The 24,890-nt window shown below is 40.6% G+C and overlaps 1 protein-coding gene across 2 annotated transcripts in view; it reads left to right on the plus strand.

The window, feature by feature from the left end:
- The window catches only part of rerg (RAS like estrogen regulated growth inhibitor), a 43,903-nt gene extending 24,155 nt beyond the window's left edge, over positions 1 to 19,748 (plus strand). For both annotated transcript variants that reach the window (XM_023350576.1, XM_023350577.1), the window contains exons 3-5: positions 8,755 to 8,811; positions 13,738 to 13,811; positions 18,036 to 19,748. In XM_023350576.1, the coding sequence (XP_023206344.1) occupies positions 8,755 to 8,811; positions 13,738 to 13,811; positions 18,036 to 18,446 (542 nt within the window). In that variant the 3' untranslated portion in view covers positions 18,447 to 19,748. The remainder of the gene's footprint in view (positions 1 to 8,754; positions 8,812 to 13,737; positions 13,812 to 18,035) is intronic.
- Positions 19,749 to 24,890: the final 5,142 nt, after the last annotated feature.

Below are 24,890 nucleotides of genomic sequence, written 5' to 3' on the forward strand. Positions count from 1 at the left end.
GTTAGCGTTGCACCTACATAGTTTAACCTCCCAAGGTGCATTTTCTTTTGAACATTTTACATACGTGATAGAATCCCAAACAGGCAATTTGGTGTTTACGTTCCACAGAAACATCCACAAATACTGAAATATTATCCTAAAATATTGGTTCTGTGTGGATACAAGGAAAACTGAAGAAATCTTTAGTGCATTCACATAATGCCACTTCCAGTTGGACTATTCTAAGAAAAGCCAACATTGATATTAGCATGTAGACCTTCAGTCTTAACATTAGCAGCTGTTAAAGCAGGTCAGGTCCAATCGGTCTCTGTTTGTGAACTGGCCCAATAGTAAAGTTTCTGCTGGCAGTTAGCATCAGAACTGACGGGTGACCAACCGGTCAAACGCTCAGTTCCCTAATGGCTTTCCGATCAGGGAACGCAGCAGACCTAACGGCATTCAGTTATGCTAAAAACAACACTTTTAGGTGTAGAAGTTGTTACTGACAGACGGAGACCAAAGTTTGCCACTTTCAGAATCAATAGGGGGTTCGAAAAATAAGTCAGAGAAGCATTAAAGGTGCAAAAAACTATCTTAAAGGAAGGGATGCAAGGATTTTTCTTTTTAATATACAGTTTAGTTTCACCGGGCGTCAAGACGACACAAAACTAGTTTTTCTTAGAAGCAAAGATATAACATCAACAGCGGTTGCACAGAATCAACCTGTTAGGACCGATGTTTGCAAATATTGTACTTGCACAGCCATGGTTCAGATTTCGTCTGCTTCCCCTTTGGCCATTTGGTTTCCAACTAAGCAGAATGTTCTGAGGATAAGAATGGCATTATTCAAAGAAAGCGCCTAGCAGGGCTGCTGACTGTTTGTGTTCTGAGAGATGTTGTTTTCCTGCGTCACGTATCTGATTCCAGGCCAGTGTTTGGCCATAAATCCTCCTGAGCCCCAGCTGACACAGAGTGAACTATTTGTCCTCGTCTGGCCCAAACAGCAACACCATTAATCGTGGGAGATGACATGTTTACTGTTGCCCTGTGTGTTATTGTTACACGGCTCACATTGGACTTCCCACATCCGTTGTTCGAGAGTAGGGTTCCTCAGAGGGAAAGCGGGGCTGAAAGCACGCTGATTGGTGAGCCACAATCTGATGTGGAATGGTAATGAAAGATGTATGGCTTGATTTCTATCTATGTCTGGAAGTAAAAATAGGTTGGATTTTTTTCCGCCCTTGCTCCACAGACTCCCACCTACCCCAACGGCAGATATACATGCTTGTCCTTATCAAGAGAAAGGCCTTATGACTATCAGTCAGGTCTAGCAGGGCTCCATGCTTGTGGTTTGGGATTGAGATGTTCCCCTGGGAGGGAGTGGTGGTGACAGGAATTCTGGGAAAGGTCCGGGATTGGGAATCATGGTCTGACCCCCTGTTCAGGAAGTGGTGATATTGTTGCTTTTGTGATTAAACTGTTCAGGCAATCAACAGTTCAGTTGAGTCTGTTTAACGTTCAAAAAGTTCGGTCTGCTATTTCCTTCAAGACCGAAGCACAACAAACTTATGGTGCCGCAGTGTTTCTGATCTCTTTTCATGTTGCAGTGCCTGCTCCAGTTCTTCTCTTCCTGTTAATAAATTCACACATCACGCTCGTCCCGAGCTGCAGTCTGCAAACTTACACCTCATGATATCCTGAGTGAGCAATTGTCCTTGAAGCTCGCCAAAGCCGTCGCCATGACTATAAGCTCTCATAATGTTTCCTTTAGCAGCTGATTGGATTTTCTGAAAAGCCTTAAATCAATAACTAGAGCAAGAGAAAATGTGATCTACAATCCGGCTGTCAATGCCTCTGATAAGAAGCGGAGCGGATATTGATTGGAGGAGACGGCTTGACACATTAATTCTCATCTCACGGTCTACTGACCCAGTGATTAGTCTGGTACTATCTATCTGTTTGACAGAGGTGGTACAAAAAATGAGGAGTTTTGGTTTGTTCATGCACATCCACTTTCTATTAGTACACTTTTCGAAAACAGCCTGGTTTCGCAATGACGTTTGCTACAAATAGTAAATGAACAGACAATACAGAGAGCTCTTCTAGTCATACTGATCAAGCAAAGCGGTTCACACCAATTACATGCACAAAGGTGGAGACATTCATAGACCAATGCAACACACAGAACAATGGGTCATTTGGGGTTAAGTGTCCACCACAGTGGTCTCAAACTGCAGAGTCCTGCAACTTTTAAATGTGTCCCTTGTCCTACATGCTTTTATTCAATGGCTAAACTGCCTCACTGGCACGCAGCCCTACTCTCATTAACAGATCTTTGTTAATAAACTCATATTGGAGTTAGGTGTGCTGAAGCACAGAGACATCTAAACATTGCAGGACTGGCAGGAGGAAGCTGGAGTCAAACCCACAGCTTTTACACTACAAGACAACTACTTTACCCACTGAGCCACGATGGTCACATGATTGCAAGTGTCGTAGTTGTATCTGGGCATCAGATTTAGCCATCTGCCTAAAGGGTGAAAGACGGTCTTTACCTAAACTTTCCATTAGAATAGGGAGCCATCACACTACTGAATGTAGAAGAAGTGCTAAGAACAACTTCCCACTCCATGGAGACTCTACCATTTTGTCAAAAATCTGTCATGACTTATATTCTTCCGACTTCTGGTAAAGTCTTCTTGGCACAGTCAGATGCAGAACACTTTGAGCAACAATTGATCGGGAGTTCCCCAGGGTTTTTGACGGAACTTTCTCAGCATTGTAGTGGCTGTTTATTGGAGTTATAGCACTACATGTCTTGCCCTAGGCTGAAAATAGGGAAAAATAACAGCAGCACATCAAAGACCTTAATGTGTGAGGGAACCACTGAGGCCCGGTCATCAAGAATTTGCTGACCTCAAACCAAGGCGCCAACCCCATCATGGTAACAGCATTGTCAGCTTTGTGTGAAGTTCCAGCAATTTGATTCAATCTGCAACATTCTAATTGTAGAAGTGTGGGATTTGTCTCACGACGGTCCTGAGAAGATCATTTAGAGAAACTCCAGAATGCGATTTAGCACAAAAATGTGAATAGCTTGAGTTTATTTATTCTTTGGTCTTAATTTTATTATTATTATTATTTTTCCATACCGAAGTAACAAAAAAATATTATACACAAAAGTGAAAAATAAAACAGAACTAGTATACAAACAGATAAACAATGTTTAAATGACTGTTAATTTCAAGAACATAAAGACTGCATGGAAAAACGTGGATGTAAAAGCACCAGCTTATTATACTTTCACTAAAGCATCATCAAAATCAAAGCAGCAGATTCTTTATCGTATGTTTTTCTAAAATATATCATGGAACTCCATCTAAGTCAGTAGACAAAAACTGTTTAGCAATCGAATTTTTAAATACAGTTTTGCTTTATTTTAAGAGTGAAAAACACAGTTTTGCTTCTCACAATCATTCCTGAATCCCTCTAGTTGAATCACAGGTAATGTAAGATTTAACAAGGATCGATTTTTGTTCCCTAATGCCTGGAATCATTTACAGAAAACTGCTTTTTTTTTCTACCCACGTTACTTTTGTCTGTCATTAACACTTGTGTGATCATGTGAAGAGTTTAGTGTTACAAAAATCAAAACCGAAAAAAATCTGGCCCTCATTTTGACTTGTGTTATAAATGATTTTTAAAAAGATTTTCTTCTAATTGTTGCCTTTAAGTCGTCCGACCTCTGCTTCTCATTCTTTTCTGGCATTTTTCTGGTCCATCCAGTTCTCTCTGGGTCTTATCAGCACAACGTATTGTATGACATGACCCAACATGACATTAATACAATAAGTACAGAACCTGACTATGGCAGCCTCTCTCTGGGAGAGTCTCTGAAGGGACATTTTTCTTACAAGAAGGAACCAAAGAGCTGTGGGTGTCCGTCTGACGCCCTTAGAAAATCAATAGGGACCGTTCAATGAGTAACACGGCACCGGCCCAGAACAGAACCATAGGCGCCACTAATTGCTCCGGCTTTGTTTGCAATTAGTCCAGCGCTCTGCTGCTAATGCGATTAGGTCACTTTTGATAAAGGAGGTTTTAGGGAAAACATGTCCCCCCCGGACGAGGCGTTTGATGATCGGTTCAGTCTCGGCACAAACTGGAAAGCAGCTCACAACGGAAGAAAACATGAAGCATGAAATCACAGCAAGTTTGTTTTTAACAGATACATTATGACAACAATAGAAAGGAGTTGCTTCTTCAACACAGTTTGTTCTGGAGAAACGACACCAAGAGTTTAGACACGTTCAGTCTTTGAATACTGCAACTTTTTCCATATCAGTACTTTATGAGGGGCATTTAACCCACACACAGGTGTGATGTGGATATTAAGGTGGATTAAAAATCATAGCATCTCCACAATGCTTTCCACTTTCTGCCATTTAAGAAGCAGTTAAGCTCTAATATGAATCTACAGACTACAGTGTGTACACTGGGCCTGGAAACTGTCAAAGTGGCCCAGATTTTCTTAAATCGACGATCAGATCAATAGTGAAGCCAATCTTATCTACTTCTGAAAAAGTCTGAAAATCAGCTGTCCTCTTTTGCTCTATTGTGAGAGGACTGACAGACTCCAGGTCGCGTCTGGACGTTTGCGGTTAAAAATAGTCACCCCTCTGTTGCCAATGCAGATACTTTGTTGTGATGTTTAGTGACTTTTCAGTCAAGAAAAAAGAGGGGAAAAAAAATCGGTATTGGCTTTTTTGTCTGGTCAGACTTTTTAAAGGTTGGTGATCGGCCAGAAAACTGCAATTAGTGAAGCCCTAATTTGATCTTTTACTTGATTACAATGTTGTAGGAAAGAAACCCCAATGAAAATTTGATGGTTAAACTGGAAAAAAGAAGCTGTTTGGTAGCAGAATCATGGTATGGGCTGGTTTTTCTAACAGAGGAACAGATGAATTAAGCACTAAAGATGGAAAACAACTGCGATCCAACAGCTGAGACACAACTGGACTTTGACATACGACACAAATCAAGTCGGATTAAGAAACGGATCAATCAGACAAGCAGTAACCTTTCGTAAACGGTTTTCAGATGTCTGGCATCAGTCCAATATATATATATATATATATATATATATATATATATATATATATATATATATATATATATATATATATATATATATATATATACAAGCAAGTCTACAAACTGGATAAAGATGCACTGAGTGGAGCAACTTCTAACAATGTCCTCAACAAAATTAGAATTAGTTCACTAGGGATTCCATTTGTATAAAATTGCATTTTTTTCTTGTTTCATCTCTTAAATCGACGAGCTACGACGAGTTATGATGAGCTACAGCAGTATGTACACAGGTAGGGGACTTTCTTCCCTCAATATGTGTCCAAGCTGATGCACAGAAACTAAGGCTCCTCACTGCCATGTGTACATTTGTTTTCAAGTGGCGGTGAAAAGCAGGAGATACAGTTACCCCGAATGAGGAGAGGACTTCACACCCCATTGATCGCTCCGTCTACCTGGAATCCAGGGCGCCGCCGCAGAAATTCAGGCCCAAACAACAACTGAACAGCTTGACAAACGATCTGCTGCTCTTCGGCTTTTAGCGCATGAAAACACGAGGAGTTAGAGGAGAAAGGTAGATGAGATTTACTGGGGAACAGAATCAACAAGACAGGTGAGGAATGGCACGGCCGAGTGCAGGACCTGTTTGGATAATGAGACGGGCCTTTCCTCGTAGCTTTGGCACAGCCAGATCGGTGGTCAGCCCCAGCTCCCCTGCTCTCAAATCACCAGGCTTGACTTCTTTAGGAGCGTAATGAATCGTGACACAGACACTCCAGCTTACACAACAGTTTTTCTTCCTTGTCCTAATTGGAAAACAGGCCCGGCTAAGATGGATCTTTGGTCACAGTTCAAAGAGAGCTTTCAGGAGTAATGCTGCCTCTCATCGTCCCCCTCCAAATGGGTCGAGTTTACATGAGGACACAGATACTCACTTGGACCACCCAGTCCATCATAAAACACTTTCAGGACACGCCGGCTCTCACAGGGAACTGAAGCTCTGCCAATCTGTAGCAGCGGAGCTCTGCAGTGGGATCCTGCTCCCTAGCATGTGGATCATTTACGTAGAAATGAGTTACAGATGAGAAGAAGAAGTGGTTTTCAACATTACGTACTCTTAAAGCAAGCAGAAAATTATGTAAAAAACGTTTTTATGGTTCACATATACTATACCCAGTCCGTTCTAAAACATGAACCCCGGCACCCACCAAACTGGAATCAAGGTATACTTTGGTTGTAAAACATCCCCCTTTGGAGCTCGCTATAAAAGAGTAAAATTACCATTTAAATTTTCTTAGCTGTGTTACCACCTTTTGAACTTTTGGGCAGGTTACTGGTATCGCGGTCTACCAAGGTCTACCAAGTTATGACGTGAAAACTGCCAAATTTTGAAAAATACATGAAACCTGTGGTTTAAAGTCCTTATGTTTACTGCGTAACCTTTGGGGATGATGGTGCAAAGAAGGATTTTACATAAAATCAAGAAAAGATGGAACACCCAGACCATCCTCATAGAAAAACAGAGCGACTTCAGTCAGAGGATTCATCAAACCCGTAGCAGTAAAGACGGCTACAGGAGATGTTTCCAGCTCACAGCCATCACCATCTACAAGAACTCTTTCATTAAATCAGTTCCAACAACATTTACATTGGGACCCATAAAGTATTTTTGAATTGGAATAATAATATGTTTGACGAAATGCTGGAGATTTCTTGTGAACATGGAAAAGCAGCCTTGAACAGAGGAGGTGACCTCAGGTTTTATCTTTTTAACACCTTCTCATGATCTTGATGACCTCATTAGTGAGAACAATGGCCTTGTTAGTGGCCTCTGTTGTCCGATCAGTGTGATTGTTTTTGGTCTGATACCTCCAACCTACCTGTCAGACCTGAAGAGACCTCCTGGGTGAGAGTCTAAATGTCATCAAGATAACAACACAGTTGAGTTCAATTATCATCGACCAGAAGTTCTAGATAACGCTACTTTAACTGTCGTAATCAGTATGTCATAATAAAATAGCAACAGGAGTATTAACAGCTGTTTTTCTGTTTGAATGAAAGGCAGTTTAAAGAAATCCCTGAAGTTAAGTTCTTTGAGACTTGAACTAGTCAATATTGTTTATGCTTTATGTGCTACACTTTAGCTCCGCCAGGAGACTAAAGCTAATGGCTAGTCTAATTCAGATTCAAATCACTTTCTCAGTGCAGTCCTGCTAATGACCACATTATCTGACTTGAGTGTGTTGAAGCAGAGACACATCCAAAGGCTGCAGGACAGCGACCCCTGAGGACTGGAGTGGAAGACCCTTGCTCTAAGACTATAATAGATCATTACAATGTGAAACATATGCTGCAACATACAACAGGCTGTTATCGTTCTAGAATAACTATTGTTACAAAAGTACAGAGGTGGAAAGAAAACAAACAAGTTTACAGCTAAAGTGAGGAGTGTTTAGTTTATTTTCTTTTCCTAGTCGTTATTAACCCTTAGCTTTCAATTTTGAGAAAGAAAAAATATCTTAAAATAACTGAGCAGATTTTCTTATCTGCTGTAGGTAAGATAATACCTACTTATAGAATCGCAAAGGCACCCAATGTATTTTATTTTAATTCCTACAAATTTGAACCAGTTTGTGTTTTGCTAACATTGCTCAGTGGGTGAATGAACCGCGCTAGGCGGCCAGCTCCTCTTTCCTTCCCTCAAATCTCTAACCATGTTTCAGGTTGTCTCTGTTCTTTACGGTATATTAAAGTGCACTATGACTTTGAACTGCAAATAGCAACTGTAGTTTAGACTCCTTTAAAAACACCAAAATAGCCCTTTAAAGTACTGGTAAATTATAAGCTGAGATTTCAACATCATCCACTGCCGAAGGTGTGCAGAAATATTGTCTTATATTGTTTTCATTATTGAATGGACCTGCTAACAAGCAAGATTTCCTTTTGTACATTGAAAGTGTAATTTGCAAAATGTCTGTCTTTCTAAAGAAAGAAACATCACTACTTTTACTGGTTATTTGGAAAACCATCTAATAATGGAGATGCATTCATATGAATAGTGTTTACAGCACTCTGATGTCATTTCCATTTTTATTCCCATATTGAATTCTGTTTTTTTTCTCTCCATTCTCTTTGCGGTAACCTTCCCACCCATTACCTGAACCAAAGGCCGACCTTGTTACGCTCAGATAAAAATGTAGCTTCTGCAGCCTCCCTCTCTCTCCCACAGGGCTGTTTGGTGATAAACAGATAATGACAGTCTAATTCAGTCGGAGTAAAGGGGCTCAACATTTCCGTGCAGCAGATCACTTGCTGATGGTAAACCATTAGGGCAGTGAGTCACAGGCTCTCTGAGGACGTCCATATTACTTTAACCATGTACATGAGACACTCCGGATGAACTCTGGAGCTGATGTCTCCTCCTGAAGGCTGTCAGAACTCGGCAGAGCCAGTCAAACAGGTATAAGCGTTTAGATTAAAGTAGCTTGAATCGTTCCAACAGTTTCCTGGTGAGTTGGGTATTGCTTATAAAGGCTGCAGCTATTATGACGTTGTGGCTGAAAACACCTGAGACACAAAATCTGGTGTGATAAAAAATGTTTAACATTTTTATTTATCACTGTTAGCTGCTCAGTTTTAGTCTCATTTTCATGTCAAACTCAGTTTTTCTTCTTGATTTTGCAGCGTTGGTGGTGAGGTTCCTGACCAGACGCTTTATCTGGGAGTACGATCCAACACTGGGTGAGACTTCCATTTATAGTCGCTCACACGATACATCATCATTTCAACTGTGACATTATTTCCCCAAAACTAAAGCGCCATAGTCAACATTATATTATACATATTTTACTATATTTTCTGCCACATAACATCCTGAAAGTGTGTCAGTTTTTCCACAAAACAGGACTTCCATAAACACACAATGGACTGCATTGTTTGATTTAGAGCGATGTGCTTTTACATCAGACAGTCTGGATTAATGCAGTCGAGATTGGCCCTTTCACTTTACGATGCTGGTCAAATCGCTTTCCTCCACTGTAATTATATGAAGCAAAGACAAAGTGTCTCATCTGACAGGCCCTTTTCATTTCCTGGCTCTACAGAGCAGATGAGAGGCACTAAATGTTTCCCTCGGTGCTCTTTTCAATCCTACCTCAGTTTATTTGGTGACATGAAGAGCAATCAGCTGCAAAAACACACAGCACTCCGGAAATTATTGCATTATTCTGAAACCACATAATGGCCACAAACATATTGCCATACAGTCTATCATATATCACAAATATGGCTTAGATATGAACTTGATTTAAGTATTAGAGGTTATAAAATCAACTAAGGTGACATTTCTCTGGCAGGGGGTTATTTTTCCAGGGTAATGTTGTACTTCCAAAGTGATTTAATGTTGTCCTGGGTGCCAGCCTCATTCTGGGTGTATGCTGTGTAAATACCAAGCGCTGAAATCAAGAAAAGAATAATAACTGCCTCCTTGGTTACCACAAGGTTTTGGCGTCATGACCAAGAAAGCCCAGCATGACGTCTGTAATGGGAATAACAGCACTGCTGGTGGGTGTCTGTTACCAATCAGACTCTCTGGCTGAAACTACCCAGGAAGTGGTCGAAACATTATTAAAACGCTATTATGAGTACATCACACAGGTAGGGGGTGTGCGTGCAGACTGCCAATCTTAGAAAGTGGAGATTGCTGCCAGAAAGTGGGCTCTGCTTCATCCATCTCAATGCGCCTGCCGGCGGCTACGACTGAACATCCGTCTCTATTGTCTACCTGTTTGATTCAGGGTCATTGATGAGCGCTGAGGGTTTTTTCCCCCCACAGACAGAGAATAACCTTGGATATTCCCACATCTGCTAGTGTAGAGTCTTCTTTTGATGAAGTGATAGAAGTCACTCCATTAGTTATAACTACTGTTGAGACTGACAAAGATTGGCTGCAAACAAAAAGCGTTAATTTGGTGGAATGTTACTTTTATTTGCTCTAATTTTGTTACAGACTGAAAGCAAATTAGATTTTGTAGAAATGTAGCACAAGCAGGAAGTTCATCATAGCAGCAATAAAACGGTACTGTCAAACCCAAGTTGTGAAGAGACTCAGATGTTGCCGTTTTTTGCAGCAGGCGAATGGAGCACGTCTGTCCAACACCACACAGCTGAAACTAGATATTTACATTCACTAAACTTTCCCTTATTTTTTAGTTCTTTTTTTAAATTTAGAAGTTTACACACAGTAAAATTACCATCGATTTCAGCCACGGTCACGTGGTCTCTTTTGATGCTGGACTTGAACAGCTGGACCCGGACATGTTGACAGATGATCTGAATCTTCTCATCTTGTAGACTATTTTCCACACAAAGGAATCAGGTCTTTGGATCTCACTTCAACAGTCAGGAGTGCTTGACTAAATGTCTGAGGTTGGCATATTGGAACCTATTAAATTGCTGAGTAACGCTCTCATCATAGCAATGCCACTAAATGTTTGGGTGTCTTCACTTATTCATCATCAGAAATGACTTTTTTAATTAGATTTTTTCATTTACATCTCTAAAATGGTTTGTTCTTAAGTTTTTATTGTTTGCATGTTTAATTTCTTGATATTTTTTTACATTTGTGTTAAAGATCCAAATGTCCAAATTAGTAGCGAAGCAATGAAAAACCCTTCTGTTGGCAAAGAACCAAAAATTGAACAATGAACAGACTATTCTGTCTGATAAATTCATACTTAATGTGTTTTAGAGTTCAGAATGCAAAAAAAAAAAAAAAGATAATGGTACTTATGTTTTACAAAGCCCATCTTTTGATCTGTGTTTACGGCGTCCTTGGCCGGCACCAGCAACTACCACCATGTGTGCACAAATGCTAAAAGATGTCCAACTGGGTCTGAGTTAAAGCACCAGAGTGGGGAACAGCTGCCATCGTAAATGTAGATGGCCACAATATTGGAATGGTTATTGCTTTCCACATATCCTCCAGCAGAGTTTAATCTGCTGGCACACAGAGAGGAATCGGCGCTGCTTCTGCTCTGCTTTGACATCACTGCAGCAGCTGCGTTGCGCATTATGCAGCTTCCCAAAGTTCAGGGGAATTTTTGCGAGAGCAGTTTGGAGACGGAAGCACTGTGGAGCGTGTGCGAGCTAAGGATAATTTAAAGCTTCTGAGTGGATGTGTTGGCGGGCTTGATCAACAACTTGAACTGTGAGTAGTTTTGTTAAACGGAGCCTGGAGTGACACTTTGTTTGTCTAGGACTTATCCCACCTTCAGGAGATATTTCACTTTGTTCCAAGGCATCTTAAATCCTGAAAAGCGCTGAAAGGAGCAACAGAAACAATAAGCAGGGTTAGATCGACTCCAGCTGACGGAGTGATGGCTCCTGAAATAGGCTGCCGTCCCAGCAGTCGCAGCGTGACGCTCACGCTCGCAGCCAAACAGCTGCACACGCTACTTCCTCTGGCTCCCAGTGACATTTCATTTACGTCACAGGTACACAGTTTGTCCCCAGGGGGGGCAATTCCACCTGGGAAGCAGCAGGGGGTGCGTGCACAATCAGACATTTAAAACTGCTCAGCTCTGAGAATCTATGCTGTCCATTATGAACTTGACATTTTGAACATGTCAATAAGCTGCACCATGGAGTATATCTTTAAATTAGTAAACCTGTTGATGTCGCAGGTTAGAGGAGATTGGTTCGAGGTGTTACAAATGCAAATATAACTCGAATGAATGCTAATTACATCCAACACAGAATTTCTTTAATGCTGAAGCAGATGAGCTACAGCAGCATAAGGCTCAGCGTGCTGCTCCTGTTAGCTTATAGTTTAAACAGTGGGACTGTGTCCACCACTGGATGGTGACCTCTGTGGCCCCCTAGAAAAAACCCTGCCTCCCTTTAACAAAAGAAGATATAAATCCAAAACTCAACAAATTAAACATAATTTGAAAATAAATGAATCATATTGCATATATACACACACATCCTTGTACTTTTATACAAACTGAGGACTTTGTATCGACTTCCATTCATTTCAGCAACTGTATTTATGCCCCAGACACACTCCTAACACTAACAAAGTAAACCAAAACCTAACTCACACCAGACCGCAAAATCCAACCAGTAGAGTGCAGTGGAACTGCAAATAAATAAATGATTAAATGAGGCCCAGGAAAAGGTCCTCACACTCCGCTAAGTGTGACCTCACTGTGTTGGTAGATGTTGTGAAAGGCGTCCTCTTTTCTACCATTTACAAGTACACACACATAGCAGTGGGCACACTAAAATGCTAATAGCAGAGCTAATATTATTTTATAAATACCGTGTTGGTGTAATGCTTTAGTGTTAACGGAACTAATGTTTATGATTAGGGCTTATTCCAACCCTCTGGGTCTGCCGCTGTGTTTGAACACCGCATCCCGTTTGGACCGTCTTCTCATCTTCTGATAGTTATTCAGCCAAATAATGTTATATTTCACGGGGTGCTGTGGTGGCGCACAACCCACATAAGGCGTCCTTAGTCCTCGACGTGGCTGTCGCAGGTTTGAATCCCGGCCTTGTGACCTTTGCCATGTGTCTTCCTTCAATCTCATTTCCTACTTTCCTGTCTGAGCACTTTCAAATGAAGGCCGCTAGAGCCAAAAAAACACCTTTTAATAAGAACGAATGTTATATTCCATTGGATTAAAAATGCTTCTACATTGTACTTCAGACATGTTAGTTTAGAACAGTCTACAGCTGATGTTTCCCACAATTGTTTAGATTGTCCGCCGCTGTGGTGAAAGAGGGAGCAAGTTAATATTTTCATTTCTGAAATCACAACTTTTAGTTCAGTAAAGCTTCTGTCTCTCACTCTCAGGCACCCTGCAAAACTTTAGTCAGCATTGTTCAGCATAAATGATCCGCTGTTTTGGCCCTTATGGCTAAACCGATAAAAATAAATAAATAAGAATCTATGTAAATCAAATTTCTGTGAAAAAGAAGTTTTGGGAAAGAAAAATTGTAGGCCTAAAAATAATGTGTCCAGTAATGTACTCAGCTTTCCAAAAAATGTATATTTTACACATTTTTTCAGTTGACATGGACAATCATAGTGTGTAAACAAAAGCAGTGTCTCTTCTCAATCTTATTAAGGAAACACCTTTTCAAAGTAGGAATAACTGACTGTTCTGTATTAAGAGAAAAACACCTTTTTTGTTTTCAATTATTGCGTGAAAGACAGAAAAACCATCATATTTCTGCTCATGCCAGAAATATCTGGGTATCTTCGATAGCTTTTCCCCTGTAGAAATGGAATCATTTGAAATCTGCTTCTTGTACTCACTCAGGTTATCTTTGTCTTATTTTAACTTTTATTGTACGATCTGAAACATTAAGTGTGACAAAGAAGCAAAAGCTGTAAAAACGCGCAGAGAGAGCGCTGCGTGTCATTTGTCAACACAGGTACTTGTGGAGGAATTTTTCCCTCCATTTCAGTGGTGATCATAATTTCCTTCTCTCTGACTTGACCAACTTAAAACTGCAACAGGACGAGTTCTCCTCCCACGTCAGGATTTGTCAGCATCTACTGATGAGTCATAACCGAACAGAAATATTTGAAGGAGAGCTGAAAATAAAAAATAAAAAAACTATCTGATTGTGTTTCCTTTTTTTGTGGCCTTACAGAATCTACGTATCGTCACCAAGCCAACATTGACGATGAGGTTGTCACCATGGAGATCCTGGACACTGCAGGCCAGGTGGGATAAATTATCATCTGAATACTAAGACACACAGCAGGGTGATGTGATTTGAGGATCAGTTTCACTCTGCATGTTTTGTACACCTACATTATACTACATTCATTTGAAAAGAAAACATTCCGTTATCTAACACTGAAGAACATCTGACCCCGGCCTGGTCTTATTAACTTTGACCATAATAATGTCTGATTGGATAATTGCTCCAGCATCCTCGCCAATCAAAACCATTCACTGGCCTGATTGAAACCGGGGCCCCTGGGTCAGAATGTTTTTTTTTTTCAGACGTCACAACCATGTCGACGTCATTCATTCATTTTATTACTGTGTTTGAACTGTTCTTTTCCTGCGGTCACCTAATTACACAATACGGAAATACGACGACCGAAAACCAGCTTTTCTGAGTTGGGGATCACCGTCGGAGCGCCTCCTTGTGTTCAGTTTCAGACGTCTCACCGAAAACCTTCAGATTAAAGGAAACAAAACCAACCCAGGAACCACTGAGGCTCTGATCTGTCATCATCTGGAAACTGAGATGCCAGTCACAACACCAGGCCTAAAAATACTGAGAAGGCTCCAGCCAAGAACTTAAACAAAACTCCACCCCCGTAGTTAATGCATTTAGAATAGTTGTCTAAGCAACTATTGATTTCTAATTCAGCAAATCAGTTATTGAAACATTCCTATATCAAAACAATGGTTTTATCCTTACTTCTGCTATGCATTGTAAACAGTGTTGCCAGTAATTTAGTCTTAAGCTAATCTTAATTAGTCTGACAACAATTTAAACTTCTTTACTTTTCTTCTTAATAATCATGGTTTTGCAACATTTGCATGTCTTTACTGAACTCTGATTCTATGAGTTATTTCATGTTTTATTCTGACACATTTTGGTGCAAACTAATAATAATTATTTGATTGGTAATTTTGCCTCGTTTCTAAATTTCTCAAATTGACCCTTGTTTTAAAACATTCACGGTTCAAACTATATGTCACTTGTTAATTTTTACTGTTTGCTTTGATCATTAATTATTTTAATCAATAATTTTTACTTCGTAGTTTAGTTGAGTGTTTCTGGCTTAGTGAGCTTGTTGATTAGACTATTTTAGTTGGAAGGGTTTGCAGATGTTTGTTACTAAACTTATTATAGTATATTGTACAACTTTTTTAAACTTAAATAATTACTGAGCTTAAGGCATTATTGGATAACTAACTCAGACGGCGCCTCAAAAACAAAAACTGGATTGAGGCACTGTATGGAAGCCATGAGAGGACATATTTAGAGACCTTTTCCATTGGTGTGATCTTGATCTGGCTTTACGCTGAACATTTAGCCTCAGTGTGTATACTCCACCTGTGCCTAATATGATTCTAAGTGTCCTCAAGTGCTCTGTGGAGCACCGTTACTTGGAGAGAAGCGACAGTTGTTAGAAGGAGTGTTGGTTGGATGTGAAAGTGAAGGGTCCTTCAGGAAGGTCATTTCCTGCAGCCCAGCAGGAGTGTTGGAGCGCTTGCGTAAGTCCTCAGGAGAAGATAAATATGCCGCAGTGCTGCGTAGGTGTTCTGCTGGAGGCTGATTTCCCCCTGCGACACTTCAGCCCAGTCATCGCGCCGTCATTACAGAGAGGGCTATTTTCAGACGGGCGTTCAGACGAGGCCTGCATGTTTACTGACCAGACGGCGCCGGATGTCAGGAATCTCCTTTGCTCTGATTGGGTCAAAGCGTTGAGCAGGATTCCTCCAGAAACAGCAGAAATCTCAGGTTTAAAAGAGGATGAGGTGCATGGAGTGTTCCTTATAGGAGTCGGAGCAGATGCTTTCCTAAAATGGCTGCAGAATTCAGTTTATGAGAAGGTTTTGAAGTATTGGCTTGTAAAACACTGGCTATAGAGTATTTTCTGCATTATCTATTTCTTCCCTGTTTGTTTTTTTATATCGCACTTAAATCTTTCAAATCATTTAAATAATTTTTCAGTGCTACATAAATTAAACCTAAGCTACCTACACCCACACCTCCATGTGTGAAATATAATTAGCCTCCATGTTTAATCATGAACTAACTGTGATAAAACTAATTTTATTTAGTTCACTGTCTGAAGGTCACTGGGCCATCAGTCTGTACGTAGGCCCCTCCGCTGCCTTTGGCCCCCATCGTCTTCGTCCCCTTAAGTTCAGACCGTTAAGTTTTCAGAAACTGAATTTTTTTTTTTTCCGGAGTAAAAATAGGTCAAAATCACCTCACCTAGAATGATTTGCATTCTCAAAAAAATAAAATCAAATAAAATCTTGATTACGCTTGAGATAATTTGACTTCATTGAAAATTATTTTAATGCCACAATATTACAAATGGAAAGCAAACTGTGAAGTGCCACTTCAGTTTTCATTTCTGAATATCAACTAATGACGTGTATGACTCTGTGCGGGGAAAAAAAACAACCTTTTCATGGGAAAGAAACATCAGGCAGGACAAAATACAGCAGTAAAATCTGTTAGGATTAAAATGGACATTAATAAGCAGCAGGAAGGAACACTTAGAGGATTTCATGGGACAAGTTTTTGCTTTTAAAACATTTCACACTAGATGTTCTATTGCCAGAGAAATAAATTATTCAATTAAATAATTAAATAAAATAATTTGGGGGGAATTATTAGTGCACTTGGATGGATTATGACAATGACTTCTAGTAGCGTGTGTTCAAATTATTATGTAGATGACTCAGTACTTATAAACAAATAGAGAAAATAATGCAAAAAATGAAAATACTTACCTCTAGTACATAAGTTTAAAATTCATCAACACAAATTAAGTATCCATATTATATACTGTCTCCAACTGGATATAGTTTCAAATCCTGGAGAGGAAAACGGTTTTGTTATGTTTGTATCTAAACTAAACTATTAGATTTCAACAATTGCATGTTCTAATGAAGAAGTAATCCAAAGAGCTCCGTTTCTATCCCAGGCATTAAGAATAAAAAGGGTTTCATAAACTGTTTTATTGTGCCTGGATTAGGTTGCTTAAAGAAATGCCTTTCCTGGAAAGAGATGAGGGGGAGAGATCATGAAATCTCAGTGGTGTCCCCGGGGCCCCAAGAGCTTTTTATTCTTTATGGGGAGATTTAGGGCCTGGGTGAGTTTCTTCTGCCTGGGCTCTGCTTGAAAGCAAAACAAAAAGAATGCTGCTTTTAAAAAATAAAATAAAAAGTTGCCAAGATAATGTGCATCATTACCAGCAAACTGAACTGAAAAGAGGAGATCCTGTCACAGTGTGTTAGCTGACAGTATTTTGTTGACATTCATGTTTCCGGAAAGCGTGCATCCTTAATATTTTTGTGAGATTTTATTTGCCTCCAGCTGCTCTGTTAGCAAGAGAAGTTATCTATCTCAGCTGTGGACTAACCAGGCTTTCATTTTACTCGTTAAATTTTGTCCATAAAATAGAAAACCACTTCTCTGCTTTATGCATTTGTCAGCTGTGCTGCAGGGCTAGCTTTGTTTCGCCTGTAAACAGAACCAATAAAGGGAGATTCATGCTTAGCTCCGCTATTATTTTTGTTTTTGTTTTCCTTGCTTTCCAGTAACAGTTAAAAAGATTTGACTACTTTACAACATCTAACAACATTATGTTATCATCTCTGGCTATGAGAATAAAATCATATTTTTGTTGCTGTATTGGGGTTGGGAGGTTACAATTATTGTTTAGCATTCAACAGAGTGAAATGAAACCCAAACATCTGATATTTTGTGAAATTTTATGTGGCTGATGGTTGTTCTAGCTAACAGTTAGCTTGGCTAGCAGCCTCATTAGCAGAAGGAGCTAGCTCCTTTGTATAGAAGAATTTTATAGAAGAGCCATTGATTCAACATTTTCAAATGACAAACTGTGAGACCTCTGATGGAGAAAATTGTTCCCGGAGGCCAGTGCCTGAAAATAAATACAAACTGCTGTGACTCATGATGTGAAAAAAGTATTTCCTTTGCAGTTTTGCGAAACACACAAATTTTGATACGGCTGAAAAACAACGTGACCCAAGAGCAAAAACTTTTTATTGACAAATATGTTTCTTCGAAATTGGTGCCAAACGAATTAAAAGACACCTAAACTAATATCTTAATTGTTGGATTCTTTGGTCAAATTTGATTTAGTGGTAAGTTGTCTTGGCTTGGTCAGATTGTGCAACCTTTACTGTAAAGACCATGTCAGTAACGTTTTTTCTTCACAGGAGGACATCCAGCAGAAGGAAGGCCACATGCGCTGGGGCGACGGATTCATCGTCGTCTATGACATCACAGATCGGGGAAGCTTCGAGGAGGTAGCCCCTCTCCGAACTCTCCTGGAGGAGGTGAAGAAACCAAAGAACGTGCCTCTAGTGCTGGTGGGGAACAAGTCTGACCTGGATCACGTCCGCCAGGTCCCCACAGAGGAAGGCGAGCGGCTGGCGGCTGAAATGGCCTGTGCCTTCTACGAGTGTTCGGCCTGCGCCGACGAAGGCGGCGCCGTGGCCGAGGCGTTCCACGAGCTGTGCAGGGAGGTGAGACGCCGCAAAGCCGTCCAGGGCAAGGCCCGTCGCCGCAGCTCCACCACGCACGTCAAGCAAGCCATCAACAAGATGCTGACCAAGATAAGCAGCTAAGGACGAGTCCTGCTGGTGCCCAGTGATAAATGGAAATGTTCTATTTTTCTCAAGGAATTAATTGAGACAATTTCTGACTGCGAAATGATTGACATGTGGCTAACTTATAGTGGAATCTCCGTGTTCTATGACTGATTGACATTGAAGAAGTCAGCAGGGCTATGAGTCTTCTCTTTGGAGGAGCCACAAGACGTCAGTCTGCTGAGTTCTTGATGTTCCCTTATTCAAACCTTTAAGCTAATTCAGTGTTACATGGTAACTTAATGTGGCATATCAGTTATATGTTGAGGCTCAGATATTTCTGGCATGAGCAGAGGTGTGTTTTGTGTTACACAAAAATGTAAAACAATTTCTTAGTCCAGAACGGCCCGTTATTCCTATTTCACAAAGGCGTTACCTTAATAAGATTGAGAAGTGATGCTGTTTTAGTTTAGTCGGTTGTCCACGTCAACTGAATTTGTAGTTGTTGGAACAGAGAGAAGTGTTCCAACTGACCAGCAGTGCGCAGCATCAGTTGGGGGAATGCCAGTCCTGTGTTACTCTGTTTTCCATCCAGCCAAAAAAATAACAAAAAAACCCAACTCCGGAACTTCTCTGGAGTCTTTGATCTAAAAGAATGGCTTAATGGAAAACTTTAGTGGTTTTAAAACCTGATAGTGGTAATGGACACATGTCTAGTCGAGTCTTTTGGCTTTTTATTGGTCATAATTCCCTCTATAATTCCTTTTAAATTATTTTGTAAGCCGAGGGATTTATGAAACTGATGCAGGCGGGATATCCAACGTGACATGCAAAGTTGCTTTATTGCAGCCGGTCTCAGTGGGATAAATGTGATCTGCTTCAACAAACATGAGAACTCTTCTGGCAACAGTGGTAAAAAAAAAAGCCCAACAACTTCAAGTTCAGAGGAGTGTTGCTTGATGAGGATGGATCCCAGTGTTCTTCACCCATGTCTTTCCCAGGTGAAGAGGTAGAACATTTCTGCCTCCATCCTGGAAAGCTGCTCTGTAGTAAATAGGTCTAAGTTGGATTAAGATCTCCGGCTCTGCGGCGGACTCTCAGGCCCTCTGTGTTTGTCTGGGACGCACCAAAGCAAAGGTCCAGATCATGTCAGAGCTCATGACTGTAGGTCCCTGCTGCGTTCTGTAAATATACAAAGGGAAGCGACGGCACATTCTGAGGATTTCCTTCTGTTTATTCTTTAAACAGCAGCATCTATTAAATGCAATGTTTGTGCTTGTTGTCTTATCTAAACCAATCAGCTGTGCACTTGGAATTAAACACTGATGTATCCAACCTGTACACTGAAAAATAACAGCATTTTTGGTGACCATAATGTCAATATATGACTGCATGCATGGGCTTTATGTACTTATATATTCATTTTCCCTTGTACGGTTCAGCGGCGGCACTCAGAATTGAAAAACGCAACAGATTTACTTTCACAAGTAGAGTGTTACAGCTTTCCTTATAATGCCCAACTTGATATAAAGATCAAAATGATAAATTGCTTTGTGTTTATTTCAAATGCAATAGACACAGAGACGGAGAAAAAAACGCAATAGAAAAAAATGTGAGGAAAGGTACAAGAATCTGCTTCTACACCTGCAGAAAGAGAGAAAAAACAGTGAGGCGATAAACCTCAGTGACAAACATTATGCATGTAACAACAACGTCACTGAAGGCTTATGATGCTCAGTGATGAGATGCATTCAGTGGCAGCCACAGCCCAACATGGTGTACACACCTGAACCAAGTGAATATCTGCGTGTGTATGTATGAGAGTGTGTTTTAGCATTCCCCACCTTTTAATGCCTATTTGTTTCAATAGATACGAGGTTATGAGGACCCTGGCTCTGGACCCCATAACATGAAGTGCTGTTCTTTGGTTAAGCCGGTTTAGGTGTAGAACTAAGGTGTGGATCAAGTTTAGATCAGGTTTAGGGTTAGTCTTTAACAACTGGTGAAAACTGAATGGTAACCAATGCAAAGTTCTTGTGACGATTAAAAGCTAATGTGTGTTTGTGTGAAACCGCACTCAGGTACATCGAGTTTCTCCATAGGAATGTTCAGTAGTGGCTGTGAGGAACCGCAGCAAGTGATTCCAGGGAAGACCAGCGCAGGGACAACAGTGACCCTCCCTCAAGGAAGAGCAGAGGAGAAACACCCAGCAGCCACCGGGCAGAAGCCCAGCAGGCTCTGTTGGGCCTGTGCTGGGGGTCTGTGCCTTTAAGGGAACAGTATGAGGAATTTTCCAGGCACATAGTACAATTTTATAGCACAATCAACTCACTATGTAACCTCCAGTTGTTATAAAAATGCTATAAAACAAATGAAATTTGACTTTGCAGTTTGACGTCTTGAAATTGGGCCTCTGTCTCTTTAAGAAGCTCCAGCTCTTTTCCACACTCCGCCTCCATTAATTCATCACAGCAAGGTTTCTCCATTACGCAGTGTACAAACGTTCCCAGGTGTTTGATAATTGGTGGTGCCGCTAGTCTAGAGGAACTGAGGGGAGCTTGATGAGACCAAGCGTTTATGCGTCCCAGAATGGTTGCCATGGGAGATTAAAGGATTCCTCAAACATGCATGACCGAATCGAGGCAGCACTCCAGGTATGTTGTTGATGAGAGAATTACGTTATAGCATGATGGAAAGCTTAAAAAGTCAATAATACATAATATTAGAAAACAGTCTACTTCCTTCAGTAACTTCCACACCAAAAAGTATAAATGTTAGCAGTACCTGCTGGCTTTTAAGTATGGTGCATTCACAGACCAGAACAAAGAGGGGATTTTGGAGTTTCTTACTAGCTAATCATCCACAAGAGAAAAAAAAGATGATCCATAAAATAGCTCAGTGTATTATGATTCATATTTTTTGATGGAAATAAATGCTTTGTCAGGCCATGGGCTGTCACATTAGTATAGCAGAAAGTTCACCCCATGCTGAGTAGATTATGAGTGAAAAATCACAAAATCTAATTACAACCCAACTCTACATCAGTATGGGTCAACGATAGCATCACAGTCATTTTCTTTAACCAAACAAACGTTCCTTTAAACATCTCCTCTGGTCATGTTACAGGCATTCAGAACTCTATCTAGAGTTGGAATATAAGTGAGTCCTAAATTTGAGTTTAAATATCCATTTCTGTTCCTCTAAGATCTATGATCTTGTTCTCCTCACTCATGCTCTCGCCAAAACCAGCAAAGCTGAACGTCGCTCATTTCTGGTTGTTTTAAAGGGAAGGAGACCTCCCCAAAGTACACCGTGTTACTTCAGATGGATGACCGGCTTGAGGAGAGAAAATGAAAACAAAACAAAAGCAAAAGACAAAAACGATAAGGTGAAGCAGAAAGGAGCAGCTTTCTATCGGCCAGAGAATTACTAGTCGAAGGTTTCACCGCAGCCACAGAGCTCCTCCTCTTCCTGAGCAGCTGGGTGGACAAAACAACATCAGACTTCATGTTTCAATCTGTATCAACTCAACTAATTGCAAAGCAACTTCTGGTATTAAAGTTAGCTTCCAGCACGCTGCAGTGGCTGCTCAGAGCAGAGTGTGCTGACAGCTCCCACACAGCCGCCTGCTGTCAGACTAACTGGAAAGTCTTCCTGCTTCTCAGCCTGAAGTGCTTTTCCCTCCTCCTGCCGCACTGTTCAGCCTTCACAGTAATATATTCTCCAGAGGCCTCGGCTCCTGCTTCCAGTTTGTGTTGAGCCGACCGGTTCAGGGAGACACGCTGGAAATGTGCAAATATCAACGGGACTTTGTCCTCATGTTTCCATATTTAGACGCTCCAGAATAAAATAAAACCGATGGGATGCCTCTGCTGCGGGTGAAATCTTCCACACGAAATCACAAGAAAAATGTTCCCATTTTAGAACGGGGCTTACTGCGCTTATTTCTATTTGCTCGATTCTACAGTAATTAAAATTCTAAATACTTTATTTATCCCGAATGAAAGTTAAATATTCTAAAATTAAACATGTATAAATAAAGGTGAAAAAAAACAACCATATTACATTATTCAAGTAGCTTCAAAGAATCTGTGGATGATAATGCTAATCCAGCTCATTTGCTTTTGCCACTCCCCTTTAAGTCTGTATGGCAGAGAGATGCTGGAGTAGGGGATTCGATCCTTTTCCATTATGATGGATGAAAGAAACGGTTTGGTAACGCTCTAATGAGAGAGCTCATGAGTTTGGATACATTTTTATGTAATATTTGGTGAAATTGGCCTTTAAGCTGCAGGCAGGTTAAACAGTTTTGATAAATAAATCAGATCTTTCCGTTTAAATACAGATTTGTTTTCGAGTGCCCTACTATATAAGATTCAACTTCTTCTAAAATCACACCTACATAGATTAGTTTCTTGTCACAGCTGTTTATTATTGCATTATTCAGCCTCACTGGACTCCCATTTGAGGCAATACACTCAGCCACATGAAAATATTTAGTAAACATGAGCACACGTGAATTTTTCCTCGTTATTTTTGAAGGGAAACAAATGTCTCTGGAGTGAAAATGATTCCCACCAGCGTCCGTACTTCCTGTTTAGACATCCAGCCACGGGGAGAGAGAGCAGTCCGGGGATCTCAGTCCGTTTTTAAATGGACTGACAGTGTGACTGAGAGGAATCCAGCAGACGATGATTCATTTGCACACAGACAGAAGGCGCTGCGCGAGCTTTTCTGGGTTTCCTTTTGAGGATGCATTCGGTGGCAGACGTGTTCTCGACACGGCATTAGGTTTTCCTTCAGAATAAAAGGAAACTCAGGGAATCAGGGAAGGATGAGAGCTTCACAGTAGAGGAAATGAAAAGTGTGCAGAGGGATAACATTCCCTGTGTAAACAGGCCAGCTCTCCAGAGCTCTACTCTACCTCAGTCCAGTCTCTTACCAGTAACACACAGTTCTACTGGAAGTGGGTCGGTTACACTCTGAGGCAGAGGAATCCCAGCATCTCTGATTTGGCTGAGAAATTCCTCCTCAGCTCCGATCAATCTGTATCCTTCAAATATTTTACGACATAGGTGATTTTATTACCATGTGTACCACACCCTACATAAACCTTATCTGTCTGACAAGAAGAAGCAGATGAGGTAATTCACATCTTTCATTCTGGAAATGCTTTTAAAGTTAGTTCACTGTTAGACGGGGCAACACAGGTGGGTCCAATGAGCTGGACATGGAAACTGACCTGAGACAACACAGGACTGGGAACCAAACGGATAAACAGGCCTGGCAGGAATCTAAGAAGTACAACACTGAGAAATTCAACTTAGTAACAGTTCAAACCCGACTGATGAGTGGATCTTTGATGTCCAGGTGGTTGAGGACTTTGTGTCCTTCAGCAACAGTTAAAGATGTGAAATGAAATGGCTGAGTTGACAACAACCCCAAATTAAGAATATTGGACGGTTTAACTAAAACATTGCTACTGCCATTAAAGGTTTAGCAGCTTTACTCTGAACTTTTTGTTGTCTAATTTTTTATTTGTAATACTTGGATAATGAAGTTGCTATATCTCTGCTGGTGGTACGCCGGCACGTTCAGGTCCAGTTTATGTAGATGAACAGAATTTTCCTCAGTGTTTCTGTTTACATAGAGCAAAAAAAAGGAACCTGAACTTCTTTGACACAAATAGTTGGGAAGTTTTATCTTTCTCTGCCTATCGGTGTTATACAGGGCATTACTGTCCCCATGACAACCAAGGTCTTCTCTGCAATTAAAGAAACGCTCTTTGATGGCCGAGGGTTTCCTCTGCACACACACGCACACGCCTCCGCGCACCCCTACACACACACATACACACACACAGGATTCTTCCAGGTAAACATACAAAGATCTACCCACACAAACAGACATTAAATGCATTAAGTGCCACAATGAAGCCATATTTTTTTTATTTTGAGACTTTTATATAAATTAATTGAACATAACATCGTCGAGGTTAAACATAAAATCCCCACAGCAGATGAATGCAGTCCCTGCTGCTCCATGCTCTCATGCTGGAGAGTGAGGGACCGACAACATTAACCAAAACATTAACCATGCTGGAAATGTGCTCTCCAGCATTCATGTCACTGTTTGGTTAGATCAGGGGTCCCCAAACTTTCTCCTGTGAGGGCCACATAACTTGTCCCTTCTCTGATGGGGGGCCGGGGTCAGTTTGTAACAGAAAAAGTGTGACGATTGTAAGAGTGCTAAACATAAAAATGTATTGTTTTTCAGAAAGCACAATCAAATAACCTTTTCTGGATTCTTCAGAGAACAAAAGTCAGGAAATAACACTATTTATGAAATAAATAATAACCAAATAACACTGGGTTCTCCACATAAAAAAAGGGTTAGGGTCAATTATATGCATGTATAAAATAGTTACTAACTAGTAGTTAATAATAAATAAAGTTCATTACTAAGGAACATTTTATTGCAAAA

This window comes from Xiphophorus maculatus, chromosome 17 (assembly GCF_002775205.1).
Source record: "Xiphophorus maculatus strain JP 163 A chromosome 17, X_maculatus-5.0-male, whole genome shotgun sequence".
Classification (NCBI taxonomy): domain Eukaryota; kingdom Metazoa; phylum Chordata; class Actinopteri; order Cyprinodontiformes; family Poeciliidae; genus Xiphophorus; species Xiphophorus maculatus.